Source organism: Ranitomeya imitator, chromosome 2, assembly GCF_032444005.1.
Source record: "Ranitomeya imitator isolate aRanImi1 chromosome 2, aRanImi1.pri, whole genome shotgun sequence".
Lineage (NCBI taxonomy): Eukaryota > Metazoa > Chordata > Amphibia > Anura > Dendrobatidae > Ranitomeya > Ranitomeya imitator.
Window position 1 is genome coordinate 107,897,381 of NC_091283.1, and position 19,175 is coordinate 107,916,555.

At 42.6% G+C, this 19,175-nt stretch overlaps 1 protein-coding gene across 1 annotated transcript in view; it reads left to right on the forward strand.

Moving 5' to 3' along the window:
- Positions 1-3,110, forward strand: part of CHRDL1 (chordin like 1) — a 202,654-nt gene extending 199,544 nt beyond the window's left edge. Inside the window, exon 10 of the mRNA XM_069747130.1 lies at positions 2,061-3,110. Coding sequence (XP_069603231.1) covers positions 2,061-2,191 — 131 coding nt within the window. The 3' untranslated portion in view covers positions 2,192-3,110. The remainder of the gene's footprint in view (positions 1-2,060) is intronic.
- Positions 3,111-19,175: the final 16,065 nt, after the last annotated feature.

The following is a 19,175-nucleotide window of genomic DNA, read 5'->3' on the forward strand; positions in this document are numbered from 1 at the left end:
CACACACATTGGGTTTTTGTGTGATCAGTATTTTGTGCTTTGCGGAGTTTTTTTTTTTTTTTTTGCATAGGGCATGTCACTTCTTTCAGCGTTTTTCCAGTGTTTTCCACCCATTCACTTGAATGGATGGTGAAAAAACGCTGCAAATAAGCCAGGTTGACTTTTCTTGCAGCATATTTGCTGCAGGAAAGTCAAGGACAGTCGGATGTGACGTCACACTTGGCTCTGCTACATCTAGATGGCAGTCTGCATGATGCATCCATGCAGCCTGTCATCCAGCAGAGTGGACCCAATCCCCATTCACTTTAATTACAGTGAGAGCAAGAGCGGCCAGCCAGACAAAACTCACAGCTGGGGGCTGCAACCCCAGCTGTCAGCTTCAGCAAGGCTAGTTATCAAGAATAGAGGGGTCCTCACGCTTTTTTTTTAAATTATTTAAATAAATAATTTAAAAAAACTGCATGGAGTCCCCCCATTTTTGACAACCAGCCTTTCTAAAGCTCACAGCTGGGGGCTGGTATTCTCAGGCTGGTAAGGAGCCATTGATATAGGCCCCCCCAGTCTAAAAATAGCAGTCCGCAGCTGCCCAGAAAAGGCACATCTATTAGATGCGCCAATTCTGGTGCTTTGCCCGACTCTTCCCACTTGCCCTGTAGTGGTGGCAAGTGGGGTAATGAGGGGTTAATGTCACTTTGCTATTGCAAGGTGACATTAAGCTGGCTAGTAATGGAGAGGTGTCAATAAGACACATATCCATTACTAATCCTATAGCAGTTAAAGGGTTAAATAAACACACAAACACACACACACACACACACACAGTAAGGAAAAAGTCTTAATGAAATAAAACACCACACAGTTTTGACAATATTTTTACTATTCTGCCATTCCAAAGCAAAGCCATCGATGTTCTGTAATAAAAATAAATTAAAAAGCAAAAGTATACTCCCTGATCCATCGTAGTCCAATATAATGAGTGTCCCACGCAGTATCTGGGGGAGATAAAGCTTATAACCAGGAGCGCTGCTAATGCGACTGCTCCCATCTGTAAGTACTTGGGAATGAATGAGACAGAGCGGGCGCAGTCTCAGTAACGAGCGGTGACGTCACCGAGCCTGCGCTTCCTCGCAGCCTGACTGGAGGTAACCTCTACACCGTGGGAAAATGCCAGGGAAGAGGATACCGCAGGTAATGTATCAATCTATTCTATCGATTCTATCAATCTATCTATTCTATCAATCGATCTACTGTATTCTATCAGTCTATCTATTTATTCTATCTATTCTATCAATCTATCTATTAATTCTATCTACAGGAAGTTGTTTTTTTACTCTGTGTGCACTCAACTTTATTGGCAAGCACAAAGAGAAAAAAAAAACGCATGAAAAAAATGCACCAAAAACGCACCTAAACCTGCATTTATGGCGTAGCTTCTTTCCTGCCAAGATGATCAGGTTTTGCTGCAGAAAAAACGCCCTGTGTCAACTTACCCTTATGGCGAAGGATAGTAGTACACCTCTCTGAACAGTGTCTAAGACGCTGGGCTTGGTGCTGCCCAAAAAGTTGATCAGCAACAAATTAAGAAACTGATAGACTCCATATTGTAAATATCAGAAATGTATTTTTGTACATTTTCAGTGGTTTGGTTATTCTCACTGTAACATGAAAATGAACAAATGAGAAGGGAACATTTCTATTTTTTTCATTTATTGTATAATATTTCTGCACACAAAGATATTCTCATAAGAAAAATAAAACCTCAGTTTTACTGTCCTAAATATTCAGGTTTCAGGTTTATTAACCTTTTGGCTTGACAGCACTGTAGCTGTTCAGTAATAAAATGAATACTCAAAAATACAAATTGCAGACAGTGTAGCATACATTAATCCATAAAGGCTGTTTAATTAAATATATCATGATATATGCCATTTTCAGCAGTGATATGTGAGACAGGTATATAAATGTTTGTTTCCTGTAGTATATTTTTTAACAATTCATGTTGCAAATCTTTCTAATTAAGTTTGAAACCTCTAAGTTATTACTTGCTTGTTTAATTTTAGGCCAGTGGAAAATCTTCAGTGCGGGTGAAGCTCAGATTAGCCACATGTGTGAAACTCGAATTTGCCGGACAGAGCTGGAAGACTTGGTGAAGGTTCTGTACCTGGACAAGACTGAAAAGGGTCATTGTTAAAAGCAAAAACATTGCACGGGAAGAGAAAATCAGAGGCAGCCTAAAGACATTGGTTTTGTAGCCGGACTGCAAGTTGATTATTCTTAAGTCAACATTGTCGCCAAACCCAGAATGTAGGGACTATTAAGCATGGTGTGTTGAAGAGAAGTAACTGGCAGATCCACGTGTGTAGGAGTCTGTGCGCAGTTAAATGCTTCCTCTTATGCCTTAGAGGGTTGGCATCAACTACGAAAAAAAACACAGGTTACTTCTTTATGAGAAAAAAAATGTTTATTTGGAAAGTTAAAATTAATGGAATAAGCATAACTTAATAAAAGAACGGAAGGCCATAATGTAGAAAATACAGAATTCGTGCCTATGTGCCTGCCTGAATATACCCATGTGCACAGCTGGACAGTTGTCCGAGCGAAGCATTTAATAAGAAGGTGACACATTGTATTGGCACTGGCACAACTATGTCTGATTTTACCACTAAATTTTGAGTTTTCTTTTCACGTAACCTTAATTATGAAAAGGTTTCCATTCTTGCCTTCAACACTTTACTGAGTTTCCATTGTACAGGTTTTGTGTTGCTGGACAATATGACATTATTATAAATGTAAGAGCTTTTCCTATCAAATAAATCTCAATTCTAGGCCAAAGCTACTTGGATTAGCTTTGCTAGGATCAGGCAGGTGTAATTGTTTTTCCAAATGACTCTAAAGGCACTATGAATGCAGTGATTAGAAGTATACAGTGTACTGGAGCAAATAAACCACCTATTTCCGAAAATGTTTCAGATTGTCAGTATTTATATGTTTTAATACTTGTTCCTTATGTGTGTAGATATCTAGAGTTTGCATTCAGACTCTTCTAAAAATATTTGGTTATTTGTTTTGCTGTAGTTTTACTCCCAGGTAATAAAGAAATAATAGTTTTAGCAAGTATCAGTTGCAAAATCACTTGACCTTTAAATAGTTCAACTTATTAACCCCTTTACCCCCAAGTGTGGTTTGCATGGTAGTGACCAGGCCAATTTTTACAATTCTGGCCACTGTCCCTTTATGAGGTTATACCTCTGGAACGCTTCCATGGATCCTGGTGATTCTGACAATATTTTGTCGTGACATATTGTACTTCATGATAGAGGTGACTTTTTTTTATATGACTTGCGTTTATTTGTGGAAAAAAAATAGAAAATTTGGCAAAAATTTTGAACATTTTGCAATTTTCCAACTTTGAATTTTCATGCCCTTAAATCACACAGATATGTCACTCAAAATACTTAATAAGTAACATTTTCCACATAGGAAAAAAATAGGAAAAAAACACCAGCGCTACACTGAAGGGTGTACCCTCAGCAGCAGGAATTGGGACAGGTGGGTGCTGAGAAACTGTCATGGATAAACCAATAGCAACTGAAAAAGATGCGAAACCGCGCTTGAGGGGATAACGACTCTAGAGCATAAGTGCGAAGCCTACTTAAACAATGGTAAAATGCCTAAATGGAGAAGAAAAAAGGGGAGATAAAATGTGTGTATATATACCTGGGGGAACAAGGGAGGAAGGAAAAAGTGATGCACTGGAGGGCCCACGTAGGATGGATGGTACGTGTCTACAACCAAAATACAATATATATGCAATATAAAAATAATCATCAATATAGAATAGATAAAATATGAGGTAACTGCTAACCTATTATATAGATTCCAGCAGACGAGGACAGGTGGCTGAAAGTAGGTGGTGTACCTCTGATGGATTCGATGTGTATTGAACACTGATCTCTGGGCTCCTGCAGGCTACGCAAAAAGGGAGGGGGGCTATGACTCAGCGTGAGTGAAAGCTGGTGCACACTTGTGTCTAAAAACCTGTGGGCTACGAATGTGTGGTTAATGCCGCATAAATGAGAAACCACCCACACAAAATGTAAGTGAGACAATATGCATCAGGATTACTACAAAAACTCACCGAACGGCAGGCGGGGCACTGACGGCGGTGAGCTGACATGACTCCTGCAGCTGGCGAGGCGAGCGTCTGTGAGCTGCAGGTGTGGGTACGCTGCGCAGAGCCAGAGATAGCCCCGGCCGGTGGCGTCTCTGGATACGTGTGGGGAGAAAAAAATGGCTGACAAAGGTACCTGGCTAGTGACGTCACAGAAAGCTACGGAGCAGTCTTGGGGCCAAAAAGCTACCAACGCGTTTCAAAGGAACGGCGTCCTTCTTCGTCAGGGTTACCAGGCCCCTGTTGCTCCCAGCTAATAAAGGCGGTACCCTGTTAATCACCGACAGCCTGGCCCGCCCCTATAGCTCAGTGTGTGAAAGACACTATATGTTAACTATATGTTAATTCTGAGCACAAAAGGAGGCGTGATAATGCAAATGAATAAGGCACTGGTCAGGGCAGATGAATATACATAAACATAGTAACATAGTTAGTAAGGCCGAAAAAAGACATTTGTCCATCCAGTTCAGCCTATATTCCATCATAATAAATACCCAGATCTACGTCCTTCTACAGAACCTAATAATTGTATGATACAATATTGTTCTGCTCCAGGAAGACATCCAGGCCTCTCTTGAACCCCTCGACTGAGTTCGCCATCACCACCTCCTCAGGCAAGCAATTCCAGATTCTCACTGCCCTAACAGTAAAGAATCCTCTTCTATGTTGGTGGAAAAACCTTCTCTCCTCCAGACGCAAAGAATGCCCCCTTGTGCCCGTCACCTTGCTAACCCCCAAAAGACTAAAGAATAAATAGAATAAAAAATGCTAAATAGATAATGCAGGAATGATATAAATCCATGACCACACCACCAATATGGATATGAACAACTGTACAATGGGGAGGGAGTGGAGTGCCTGAATGGCTGTACATGATAAAAACAAAAAGATACAAAAATAAAAACAATCTTTAATAAATAACGCATTAAAAAACCTAAAAAATGGGGTGAATTATGAACATTGCACACACCGTGCGTTGGAAACGCAGGATGATAAGTGCAAGACAAAACCACAATGGATAAAAGTATATAGGAGGGTTAAACATAAAAAAATATATATACATATATATACAGTTAGGGCCAGAAATATTTGGACAGTGACACAAGTTTTGTTATTTTAGCTGTTTACAAAAACATGTTCAGAAATACAATTATATATATAATATGGGCTGAAAGTGCACACTCCCAGCTGCAATATGATAGTTTCCACATCCAAATCGGAGAAAGGGTTTAGGAATCATAGCTCTGTAATGCATAGCGTCCTCTTTTTCAAGGGACCAAAAGTAATTGGACAATGGACTCTAAGGGCTGCAATTAACTCTGAAGGCGTCTCCCTCGTTAACCTGTAATCAATGAAGTAGTTAAAAGGTCAGGGGTGGATTCCAGGTGTGTGGTTTTGCATTTGGAAGCTGTTGCTGTGAGCAGACAACATGCGGTCAAAGGAACTCTCAATTGAGGTAAAGCAGAACATCCTGAGGCTGAAAAAAAAGAAAAAATCCATCAGAGAGATAGCAGACATGCTTGGAGTAGCAAAATCAACAGTTGGGTACATTCTGAGAAAAAAGGAATTGACTGGTGAGCTTGGGAACTCAAAAAGGCCTGGGCGTCCACGGATGACAACAGTGGTGGATGATCGCCGCATACTTAATTTGGTGAAGAAGAACCCGTTCACAACATCAACTGAAGTCCAGAACACTCTCAGTGAAGTAGGTGTATCTGTCTCTAAGTCAACAGTAAAGAGAAGACTCCATGACAGTAAATACAAAGGGTTCACATCTAGATGCAAACCATTCATCAATACCAAAAATAGACAGGCCAGAGTTAAATTTGCAGAAAAACACCTCAAGAAGCCAGCTCAGTTCTGGAAAAGTATTCTATGGACAGATGAGACAAAGATCAACCTGTACCAGAATGATGGGAAGAAAAAAGTTTGGAGAAGAAAGGGAACGGCACATGATCCAAGGCACACCACATCCATTGTAAAACATGGTGGAGGCAACGTGATGGCATGGGCATGCATGGCTTTCAATGGCACTGGGTCACTTGTGTTTATTGATGACATAAGAGCAGACAAGAGTAGCCGGATGAATTCTGAAGTGTACCGGGATATACTGTCAGCCCAGATTCAGCCAAATGCTGCAAAGTTGATTGGACGGCGCTTCATAGTACAGATAGACAATGACCCCAAGCATACAGCCAAAGCTACCCAGGAGTTCATGAGTGCCAAAAAGTGGAACATTCTGCAATGGCCAAGTCAATCTCCAGATCTAAACCCAATTGAGCATGCATTTCACTTGCTCAAATCCAGACTTAAGACGGAAAGACCCACAAACAAGCAAGACCGGAAGGCTGCGGCTGTAAAGGCCTGGCAAGAAGGAGGAAACCCAGCGTTTGGTGATGTCCATGGGTTCCAGACTTAAGGCAGTGATTGCCTCCAAAGGATTTGCAACAAAATATTGAAAATAAAAATATTTTGTTTGGGTTATGTTTATTTGTCCAATTACTTTTGACCTCCTAAAATGTGGAGTGTTTGTAAAGAAATGTGTACAATTCCTACATTTTCTATCAGATATTTTTGTTCAACCCTTCAAATTAAACGTTACAATCTGCACTTGAATTCTGTTGTAGAGGTTTCATTTCAAATCCAATGTGGTGGCATGCAGAGCCCAACTCGTGAAAATTGTGTCACTGTCCAAATATTTCTGGCCCTAACTGTATATATATATATATATATATATATATATATATATATATATACATATGGTCCGAGCCATTCGTACCATCCATCCTACGTGGGCCCTCCAGTGCATCACTTTTTCCTTCCTCCCCTGTTCCCCCAGGTATATATGCACACATTTTATCTCCCCTTTTTTCTTCTCCATTTAGGCATTTTACCATTGTATAAGTAGGCTTCGCACTTATGCTCTAGAGTCGTTATCCCCTCAAGCCCGGTTTCGCATCTTTTTCAACATTTTCCACATGTCTACATCAGCACAATTTTGGAACCAAATTTTTTTTGTTAGGGAGTTATAAGGGTTAAAAGTTGACCAGCGATTTCTCATTTTTACAACACCTTTTTTTATGGACCACATCACATTTGAAGACACTTTGAGGGATCTATATGATAGACAATGCCCAAAAGTGACACCATTCTAAAAACTGCACCCCTCAAGGTGCGCAAAACCACATTCAAGAAGTGTATTAACCCTTCAGGTGCTTCACAGGAATTTTTGGAATGTTTTTAAAAAAATGAACATTTCACTTTTTTCACAAAAAAATTACTTCAGATCCAATTTGTTTTATTTTATTAAGGGTAACGAGAGAAATTGTACCCTAAAAGTTGTTTTACAATTTGTCCTGAGTATGCAGATACCCCGTATGTGGGGGTAAACCACTGTTTGGCCGCATGGCAGAGCGCGGAAGGGAAGGAGCGCGATTTGACTTTTCAATGCAAAATTGGCTGGAAGTGAGATGTCGCGTTTGGAGAGCCCTTCATGTGCCTAAACAGTGGAAAACCCTACAAGTGACACCATTTTTGAAAGTACACCCCCCAAGGAACTTATCTAGATGTGTGGTGAGCACTTTGAACCCCCAAGTGCTTCACAGAAGTTTATAATGTAGAGCCGTAAAAATAAAAAATCATATTTTTTTTTTCACAAAAATGATTTTCGCCCCAAATTTTACATTTTCCCAAGAGTTACAGGAGAAATTGGACCCTAAAAGTTTTTGTGCAGTTTGTCCTGAGTATGCTGATATCCCATATGTGGGGGTAAACCACTGGGCACATGGCAGAGCTCGGAAGGGAAGGAGCGCCATTTGACTTTTCAGTGCAAAATTGGCTGGAATAAATCAGACACCATGTTGCGTTGAGAGCCACTGATGTGCCTAAACAATGGAAACCCCCCAATTCTAACTCCAACCCTAACCCCAACACACCCCTAATCATAATCCCAACCCTAACCATAGCTCTAACCACAAACCTAACCCTAACCCTAATTCTGATCGTAACCCTAACTCTAACTTTAGCCCTTTCCCTAACTTTAGCCCCAACCCTAACCCCAACCCTAATCCTAGTCGCAATGGGAAAATGGAAATAAATACATTTTTTTATTTTATTTTTCCCTAACTAAGGGGGTGATAAAGGGGGGTTTGATTTACTATTTATAGCTGCTTTTTATAGCAGGCTTTTATGTTTGGCAGCTGTCACACACTAAAAGACGCTTTTTATTGCAAAAAATAGTTTTTGCATCACCACATTTTGAGAGCTATAATTTTTCCACATTTTGGCCCAGAGTCATGTGAGGTTTTGTTTTTGCGGGACGAGTTGACGTTTTTATTGGTATCATTTTTGGGCACATGCCATTTTTTGATTGCTTTTAATTTAGATTTTTGTGAGGCATAATGAACAAAAATAAGCAATTCATCAATTTCTTTTTTTGGGGGGGCGTTTATACCGTTCCGCGTGTGGTAAAATTGATAAAGCAGTTTTATTCTTCGGGTCAGTACGATTACAGCGATACCTCATTTATATTTTTTAATGTTTTGGCACTTGTCAGGTATATGACGTAGTTGATTCTATATTATCACGCACACTGAGCTCTGCTACATCCATTAGGTCTGTGTGAGACACACACTGCAGCTGTGGTTCCCCCACAGCCCCTCCTCACTGTCTAGAAAGCTCTTCTCCTCACTCTGCCTGCATGTGTAATCCTATACTCCTTCCCACCCTCCCTCAAGAATGTGAGTGAGCAGCACCCAGCTCTTTGTCTGAAACCATGTGCTTTTTGTGTATCAGAGAGTTATCCAAGATGGAATAATTTGACCCCAGGTAGGGAGATAAGTGTGAAAGTTACATATCTGGGATGTGCCAGGACAGAGTGACACGCACAGTGTTGTAATGTCTCGTACCAGCAGAAACTGAGAAATGCATTACTGCTTACCTGAGATAAATAGGCAAGTCATGTTTAGACTTAATAGAATGCTACTCTCCAACCAAGATCAATGGTGGTCATGTCATCGTGCCACGAGCTTGTCCCACCGAGTTATGAAATAAAGGAAATTTTGGTTGCTTAGAAAAGAGGAGTGCTTTCATAACTCAGCCCACTCAGTGATAGTGATAGTGGGAGCTCATTTTGCACTAGTTCTTGCCCAGGGAGCCAGCTAAAGAGAGGCTCTGTGATGCATTTTAATGTCACCCCTCCCCCAAGCCGCATGGTCAGCCATGATATAAGACAAATGTAAGTTTATTTTCATCTTTAATGCCTTTTTATTTGTAATCGTCCTGTATATACAATTGTTTTTATATACTTTTGTAAACACTGCCTAATCTTTTTAGAGTAAAAGGTAAAATATTTACTAGTCTCGTCCTCCTTGCTCTAAAACGTACCCCAAGTTCTCTGACGTAAATTACGCTACTAATTGGGTTGGCTCCTGACCCATTATTAATCGTAAGTAATAGGAGCTGGCGGCAGCAAAGTGTCCTGCGCAGGTGGGTAGCGCTGGCATTGACGGAATAAGATTTATAAGTCTATTGCTCAGCTGCGGCTGTGAATAATTATATCACCCTCACGGCAGCGTGCCCAATAGCCAGTACACGACCGGGCAGCCTTTCTGGCGACTAATTATCCTAGGTGCAGTTTCCTGACTGAAGGTAAGTGGGGCGCCAGAGAGCTGCAAGTTCCAAACCGGAACTGGGAAGTGTGATAAATAATTCTCTGCACAATGAACTGGGGGCAACCAAACACCCCCGGTTCATGACAGTGCTTTTAGGCTAAGTTCGCATTAGCGTATCTGTGCGCAGCATATCATCTGCATGTGCAAACGCATGCCAAAACGCATTTAAATGCATGTTTTTGCTGCATTTTTTATCCGCATCATCTTACGCATGATAACAATCCACAAAAAGTCTCAAATTGCCATACAACGCAACTGGACTCAATACACAATGCACATATAATACTTAGATTCAATAATATTTATTAATAATTCACATCAAATTTAACAACAGTAATTATATAAGAGAAAACCTCCAAATGTGATGGAGCGGATTAATACACATGACATCTACAAAGAAACCAATATGAAACATTAGTAGCCAGACAAGCCCCCATGCAGAAAAAAACTGCCTACACAAAGACCTGAACCTAACAAACTGATAAGGTTTGTGTATACACACGGCTTACAAGCATGCCAGGTGACCCAATCAATGGGACTTTTAAATTGTTACTGCCATATGGCATGTAAATATACTGGCGCTTAGACCTATGACAATATAACAAAGGTATCGTGGCCGGTCTCAAAATATGGGCAATCTGGCAACAAAACTTACATATGGTAAGATGTCCGTATCTCTGTCCCTTTACCCCGACGCGCGCTTCGTAACACTTCCTCAGGGGGCGACTGAAGCGACTGCGGCGTTGCTAATTATTGTTCCTGCCTGAGTGGGAGTAGTTATCGCGTCGCTGCAGCGTGCCCAATAGCCAGTACATAGCAGGCAGCCTTTCTGGCGACTACTTACCCAGGGTGCAGTACCTAATCTGACCTGAGAGTAAGGGGGCGCCAGAGAGCTGCAAGTGTTAAGTGGAACTGTAAGTGGGATATACATAAATCCCTGCAGTTCGTGGTATATTGAAAAGCAGTGGGATACCTAGAATAAGCCCCTGCTGTAAACTAAGAGGTCAATAGCCTTGTGTGTGGTTTTTTCATCATATCGTGGAGTGGAGGGATAACTAAGATAAGCCCCCCTGCAAATGTGATAGCCGTCTGTTGGCCTAAAGTCACCTCAATCCGTGACGTAGGGGTGACGGTCACGGTGGGAATCCTGACCAATTGGTGACAGTTGTCAGGGGAATCGTGACATTTGGCAATTGTATGGCAATTTGAGACTTTTTTGTGGATTGTTATGTCAGTATTATAACACAATGATATAACAAGGATCAATTTCTTTTGGTTAAATAAATCTTACGCATGATGCCAAAAAAATGCTGCGTGTACATGCGTTTGTATATGTTTTTGCCTGCATTTGCGTTGTTTATGCACATGCGCTCGATATTTCCAGGAGAATTTGTGTATGCTTTTCCAGTAGAATTTCCTTGACACAAGCCACACACAAAGGGCGTGTCTCAATCAGTTCCTGGACATGCTCAGTCTGAAGTACGCATGTGCATCAAACGCTTGCGTATGCATGTCCTTGCGTACCAATGCATTCCCATAGACAGTCATGCGTTGTTTTGACACACTCATCTGCATGCCTGCACATATTTGACGTGACAAAAAATGCAACATGTTGCGTTCGGCAGGCACGGTGAAGCAACGCATGCGGATGCATAAGCACCCAAACTGATGCAAACGCATATCCCTGCATATACAATGTTAAAGATAGGTATGCAAGACGCATATGGATCTATGCAGATCTGTACGCAGGCATACGCTGCGCACAGAAAAGCTAATGTGAACCCGGCCTTATACAATAAAAACTATTTTATAAAAAATAATTATTTTTACATCGCTTTATTCTGAGAGCTATAACTGTTTAATTTTTCTGGTGATGGAGCTATATGGTGGCTTGTTTTTGCAGGGCAAGATGCTGTTTTCAGCGGTACTACGTTTATTTATATCCGTCTTTTTGATCGCGTGTTATTCCACTTTTTGTTTGGCAGTATGATGATAAATAAATAAACATACTGACCAACAATACAGTTATTAAACAGCGCTGAGTCAAAGAAGTGTTGTTTCTTTTTGATTAAAAAGTTACAACTTTATTGACACAAACATAATACATATAATTAAAATAGTGCCTCTGAACCAAAAGAATCACAATAATGGCAGGTAAGCGCTAGCAACTACGCAAATTAAGTATAATTACAATTTTGTCAGTTTCCAAAAAGCAGCAAAAATTATATTAATTCTTTAATGGGGATATATAGGGTCCTCCCTCCTTATGTACTCGTGTGCCTTGTTATCTGCTCATGTTTAATGTAATTGTCTATATTTGCCCCATATTCACATGTAAAGCGCCATGGAATAAATGGCGCTATAAAAATGTATAATAATAATAATAATATAGGATGAAAGACAATATTGTGCCAAAAAGTCATAAGGCACGCTGTTGTGAATTCTGTGGCAGAGCTCCCTCCTGTGGTCACAAGTGGTACTTCGGCTGATTCTCTCTGGGAATTTCCGTTTGTGGAGGAAAGTGGTACGGCGGCTTCTGAGTTTCCTCCCTCAGGTGATCTGGTGAGGTCGTTAGGTGCTTCTCTACTTAACTCCACCTAATGCTTTGATCCTGGCTTCCTGTCAATGTTCCAGTGTTGGACTTGATTTTCCCTGGATCATTCCTGTGGCCTGCTGCTCTTCATAGCTAAGTTCTTCTTTGCTATTTGTTTGCTATTTTTTCTGTCCAGCTTGTCTATTTTGTTGCTGGAAGCTCTGGGACGCAAAGGGTGTACCTCCGTGCCGTTAGTTCGGTACGGAGGGTCTTTTTGCCCCCTTTGCGTGGTTTTCTTTAGGGTTTTGTGTAGACCGCAAAGTTATCTTTCCTATCCTCGCTCTGTTAAGAAAGTCGGGCCTCACTTTGCTGAATCTATTTCATCTCTACGTTTGTCTTTTCATCTTAACTCACAGTCATTATATGTGGGGGGCTGCCTTTTCCTTTGGGGTATTTCTCTGAGGCAAGGTAGGCTTATTTTCTATCTTCAGGCTAGTTAGTTTCTCAGGCTGTGCCGAGTTGCATAGGCAGAGTTAGGCGCAATCCACGGCTGCCTCTAGTGTTGGTTGGAGAGGATTAGGGATTGCGGTCTGCAGAGTTCCCACGTCTCAGAGCTAGTTCTATGATTTTGGGTTATTGTCAGATCACTGTATGTGCTCTGACCGCTATGTCCATTGTGGTACTGAATTGCCTCTCATAACAGCACGCTAAGAAAACACCTCAATCCTTATACCCAGTTAGCTATTTGGGGTTTCATGCAAAGCATTTCATTGTTAATATTTGTGGATTGCTGCCAGGAAAACCATAAAGCATGCTAAGAAAACATTCCGATCATTATGCCCAGTCATCTATTTAGGATTTCATGCAAAGCATTTAATTATTAATATGTGTTGATTACTGCCCGAAATAAATCAATAAAAAAGTGTCAAGGGATGCCAGTACCCATAGGTAATCAGTAGGGTATACCAAAATCAGCACCCAATATTCAGGTTTTAGCAATACTAATGTCTCCCTCTAAACAGTCCTATAATATCGATTTTAATATAATATAAAGTCGATAATATATCAACTTTACAAGGCTCATGGGACGCCCCCAGAAAGAAGCTGTCGTAAAACGCGCGTCGGGATTTGGCAAGGTGTAGCGTGCCACGCGGCCATAAACAGGGAGCACCATGCAGTTAGGTAACATGTATTGACATGTTTCCGTAGCTTAATTTATGTGTTTGGCAAACTTTATTATCAACAACAGTGTATTGCATGAGCCTTGTATAGCTGATATATTGTCGCTACTAAACCAGCATATTTTGATGCCGGTCTGGGTGAACAAGTATTGCTGTGGTCTGATGATTTGTCTCTGGGGAAACATTTGTAGTATATGATCCTTGTAAAGTAGTGTTGAAAGTTACCATCCGGTATCAAGAAGTATCGGTATCGGATTTGATCGGCTGATATCCAAAAATATCGGATATCGCTGATACCGATACTCGATACCAATGCAAGTCAATGGGACACAAATATTGGAATGTAAATAAGCCCTTTCTGTCCTTCTACGTCCTGTTCCGGAAGGGGGAAGAGTTTGGGCGGTGAGTGGGCGAACACTGTGCGTGTCTGTGTGTGCGGGCGGGGTCTGTGCGGGCCTGCCGGGGATCTGTACGGGTGTCTCGGGGCTCTGTGCGGCCTGCCTGGGCTCGGTGCGGGCTTGCCGGGGCTCTGTTCGGGCTTGCCAGGGCTCTGTGCGGGCTTGCCGGGGCTCTGTGTGGCTTGCGGGGGCTGTGTGGCTTGCGGGGGCTCTGTGCGGGTTTGCGGGGACTCTGTGCGGCCTTGCCAGGGCTCTGTGCGGGCTTGCCGGGGGCTCTGTATGGGCTTGCCGGAGCTCTATGCGGGCTTGCCGGGGATCTGTGCGGCTTGCGGGGGCTCTGTACGGGCTTGCCGGAGCTCTATGCGGGCTTGCCGGGGATCTGTGCGGCTTGCGGGGGCTCTGTGCGGGCTTGCCGGGGCTCTGTGCGGCTTGCGGGGGCTCTGTGCGGGCTTGCCGGGGCTCTGTGCGGCTTGCGGGGGCTCTGTGCGGGCTTGCAGGGACTCTGTGTGGCCTTGCCAGGGCTCAGTGCGGGCTTGCCGGGGCTCTGTGCGGCTTTCGAGGGCTCTGTGCGGGCTTGCCAGGGCTCTGTGCGGCTTGCGGGGGATCTGTGTGGCTTGCGGGGGCTCTGTGCAGGCTTGCTGGGGCTCTGTGCGGACTTGCCGGGGCTCTGTGCGGCTTGCGGGGGTTCTGTGCGGGCTTGCCGGGGCTCTGTTCAGGCTTGCGGGGGCTGTGTGCAGGCTTGCCGGGGCTCTGTACGGGCTTGCCGGGGCTCTGTGCGGGCTGCCGGGGGTCTGTGCAGGCATCGTCCAATGGGACTACAAGTCCCATCGGACGATGCCAGCAACAGTGACAGTGATTGACACTTTAGCCAATGATGGGACAGTAGTAGTCTCATCATCTGGCTAATGTGTTGAATGTAAAAAAAAAAAATAATACTACATACATACATACTACATACAATACATACATACAGGCATACAGTACATTAAACATAGAGTTCATACTCACCATTACTTGTCACTTTGATACCCGAAGCCAGTGTCATCTGTAAAAAAGATTAAAATAACAAACAACCAATATACTCCCTGTCCGCAGAAATCCACGAGTGTCCCACGACGATCTCCCGTGGAGAACGGCAGCATCAGCTGTTGCGACCACTCTCTAGGGGCTCCAGGAACACAATGAAGGGAGGAAGGTATCCTTCTGCACTGTATTCCTCCGCCACTGTAAAAAAAGTAGTCCCAAATCTCACTTTTGGCATTGCTGTATGAGAAATTTTCCACGCAGCAATTGCCATAAAGTGAGACATTGTCCTAAAGTAACCTCTCAGTGATGCACTGCAGGAGCCATTGTCTCCTGTCAGTGCGTCACTGAGGGTCCTATAGAGCAGTGACATCACCCAATGTCACTGTTCTATAGGGGAGATTGTCGTGGGACACTCGTTATTAATTGGACTACAGCGGACAGGTAGTTTACGGTTTATTATTTTACGTTTTTTGCAGGCGCTGAAGTATGGTAAGTATGGTTAAATGAAGAATATTAAAATACTTTTTCCTAATGTGTGTGTGTTTTATTAACCCTTTATTACTATTTGATTAATAATGGATAGGCGTCTTATTGACGCCTCTTCGTTATTAATTCGGCTTAATGTCATCTTACAATAGCAAGGTGACATTAACCCCTTATTACCCCATATCCCACCGCTACACAGGAGTGGGAAGAGAGGGTGATGTCGGGTGATGTCACTGCTCTATAGGACCGTCAGTGACACACTGACAGGAGACAATGGCTCCTGCAGTGCATCACTGAGAGGTTACCTTAGGACAACGTCTCACTTTATGGCAATTGCTGCGTGGGAAAATTTACAGTGCGGAAGGATACTTTCCTCCCGTCATTGTGTTCCTGGAGGTCCTAGAGAGCGGTCGCAATAGCTGATGCTGCCATTCTCCACGGGAGATCGTCGTGGGACACTCGTGGATTTCTGTGGACAGGGAGTATATTGGTTGTTTGTTATTTTAATCTTTTTTACAGATGACACTGGCTTCGGGGAACAAAGTGACAAGTAATGGTGAGTATGAACTCTATGTTTAATGTACTGTATGTATGTATTGTATGTAATGTATGAATGTATAGTATGTATGTAGTATGTATGTAGTATTTTTTTTTTACATTCAACACATTAGCCGGATGATGGGACTACTACTGTCCCATCATTGGCTAATGTGTCAATCACTGTCACTGTTGCAGGCATCGTCCGATGGGACTCGTAGTCCCATTGGACAATGCCTGCTCAGAGCCCCTGCAAGCCGCACAGAGCCCCCGTAAGCCACACAGAGCCCCGGCAAGCCCACACAGAGCCCCGGCAAGCCCGCACAGAGCCTGGGCAAGCCCACACAGAGCCCCGGCAAGCCCGCACAGAGCCCCGGCAAGCCTGCACAGAGCCCCGGCAAGCCTGCACAGAGCCCCGGCAAGCCCGCACAGAGCCTCTGCAAGCTGCACAGAGCCCCGGCAAGCCTGCACAGAGCCCCGGCAAGCCCACACAGAGCCTCTGCAAGCTGCACAGAGCCCCGGCAAGTCCGCACAGAGCCGCGGCAAGATGAACAGAGCCCCCACGGTCATGCACAGACCCCGCCCGCACACACACGCACGCAGTCTCCGCCCACGCACTGCCCACACTCCATTATTGTGCATCATTGCACTATGGGAACTTCCGATTCCGGTATCCAATATCTCAAAAATATCGGAACTCAGTATCGGAATTCCGATACAGAGAATATCTGCTGATACCCGATATTTGCAGTATCGGAATGCTCAACACTATTGTAAAGTCGATATATTATCGCTATTAAACCTGCATATTTGGATATTGATCTTGGTAAATTAGCATTACCAGATACATACAATTTAGTCAGCATTAATCATTGTTGATTAATTGTTGATTGTTGATGTTGTTTTCTGGATAAGGGCTTATAGGACTGTTTAGAGGGAGACATTAGTATTGCTAAAACCTGAATATTGGGTGCTGCTTTTGGTATAACCCTACTGATTACCTATGGGTACTGGCATCCCTTGACACTTTTTTATTGATATATTTCTGGCAGTAATCAACAAATATTAATAATTAAATGCTTTGCATGAAATCCTAAATAGATGACTGGGCATAATGATTGGAATGTTTTCTTAGCATGCTTTATGGTTTTGTTGAGGGAGGATCTAAATTGATCCTTCACGGTTGACTCAGTGATTTCCAAATTAATCTACAGGGCGTTGCCGGCAACTGAAAATGACCAGACGGAGACTCGTGCCTCTGTATGGGGGATCGAGCAGATCTCTGAGCCCCCGTTTATTGTGTTGCAGTTTTATCATATTAGCAAATTCTACTTCAACCAATCAGCATAAGAACACGCTCACAGTTCTTAACCTATAAGAATGCAGGAAAAACTTAACCCATGAGGATACAGGAAAAATGGAAACTACAGATATGGTCATGTCATTTTGGCATAAAAAACATATTAACAGATGCCTCAGTCTTGTATAGCGATACACCCACGAGTCTCTTATCTGGCTCGGCTCGAGTTAGAACACTCAAGGTCTTTATACCAATTATGAACCATAGCCTAGTTGAATAACAAAATGTTATCTTCGTGAGAAACAGGACAGAGTTACTTCACGGCAGCTGTAACCTTCTACCTAAGTAAATAACAGAATTTATCTTTAACCAACAACAAAATGGAGTCAAAGCACAAAATGGAGAATTTAGCACAAAATGGAGAATCTTTCATAATTTGTTCCTTCACATTCCCCCCTAGATAAATTTTGTTAATTAATGTCCAGCATCAGAGGTACTATCCCAAGCTATAAGCTCGAGGGTTACTGGTCTTCACATGACTGGTGCCATGTTACCAGCCATGGCTGTTGCGGCGTACCCGTCCCCCCTGTATACTAGAATTTACGAATAACAATTATTGATGACGGTGGTGGGGATCTTTTGAAGATAGCCATACACTTGGCTTCAACTTCTTCATCAGGTAACTTTGTGAAATCGGTGTAGAGAAGAGCAGGGGTGGCAACGCTTTTGGTTTCATCGTTAGTTGTCTTAGTGCAGAATTTCCTAATACATACAGAAATACACTAAAGAACAAGTTTTAGTATTACATACATGACAAGGATAAAGGCAGCGATATGTAACAAACTTTGCAAGATTCCAGATATCCAGCCGCAAGTCCCTCAAACCAATTGGCTGGATTAAGAAAGGAGAAGGTGTCTGCCCACCAACTGTCCTTATTACAGTCATTGTCTTTATCATATTGATCTCTAACTTTTTGAATATCTTCTAACTTTAACTTTAGAGTACTATTGGGATCTGTATAATAACAGCATGCGGCTCCAATCTGACACATACCACCCTGTGCTGCTGTTAAGTAGTCCAGTACTACAGTATATTGATTAGTGACTATGATAAGTTAGTTTTGGACAACAACAGTAGTATTAAGTATATCCAATATATCCCCAAATTTGATCATCTAGATAGTCTGTAGCCCTAAGCAATTTATCCCACATTTGTGTAATCATAGGGTAAATGAAAATAGAACTGACAATTTTATTGGCTATACCCATCTGTACTACTAATCTTTCATGATATTGTACAAACTTATTATTCAAGGATATTGGAGAATTTAGACTGTCCCATGCGGTTACCAATATTATTAAATGGAAATACAAAAAACTAAAACATTATGTTCCCTTATTTGCTACTAGTCTGTTTGACCAGCTTGCAGTGTGATATGTTGATCCACATCGGCCTTCCTTCCAGCTTTACTGACATCGGAGTAATGAGGAGGACTTGGTAGGGACCGTCATACAAGGGTTCTAGTCCGTGTTTTCTGACATAGCTTTTCACGACCATAAAACCACCAGGCTTCAAATTGTGACAAGTGTCGGTTTCTGCTGAATCTGGAAGGGAAGAATAAACTAAAACATGGGTGTTAGCAAAATTTTTACTAAGCTGAATAACATATTGAACAGCACGGTCAGTTTCTTCTGATAACTACTGAGGCTGGAAATTTGTAACTGAGGGCCTAGCACCAAACAATATCTCATATGGGGACAGGCCATGTTTTGCAATAGGGGCAGTACAAATGTGGTACAGTACAATGGGTAGGAGCTCTGGCCATGGAGCCGTAGTCTCCTGCATCATTTTGGTCAATTGTCCCTTCAGTG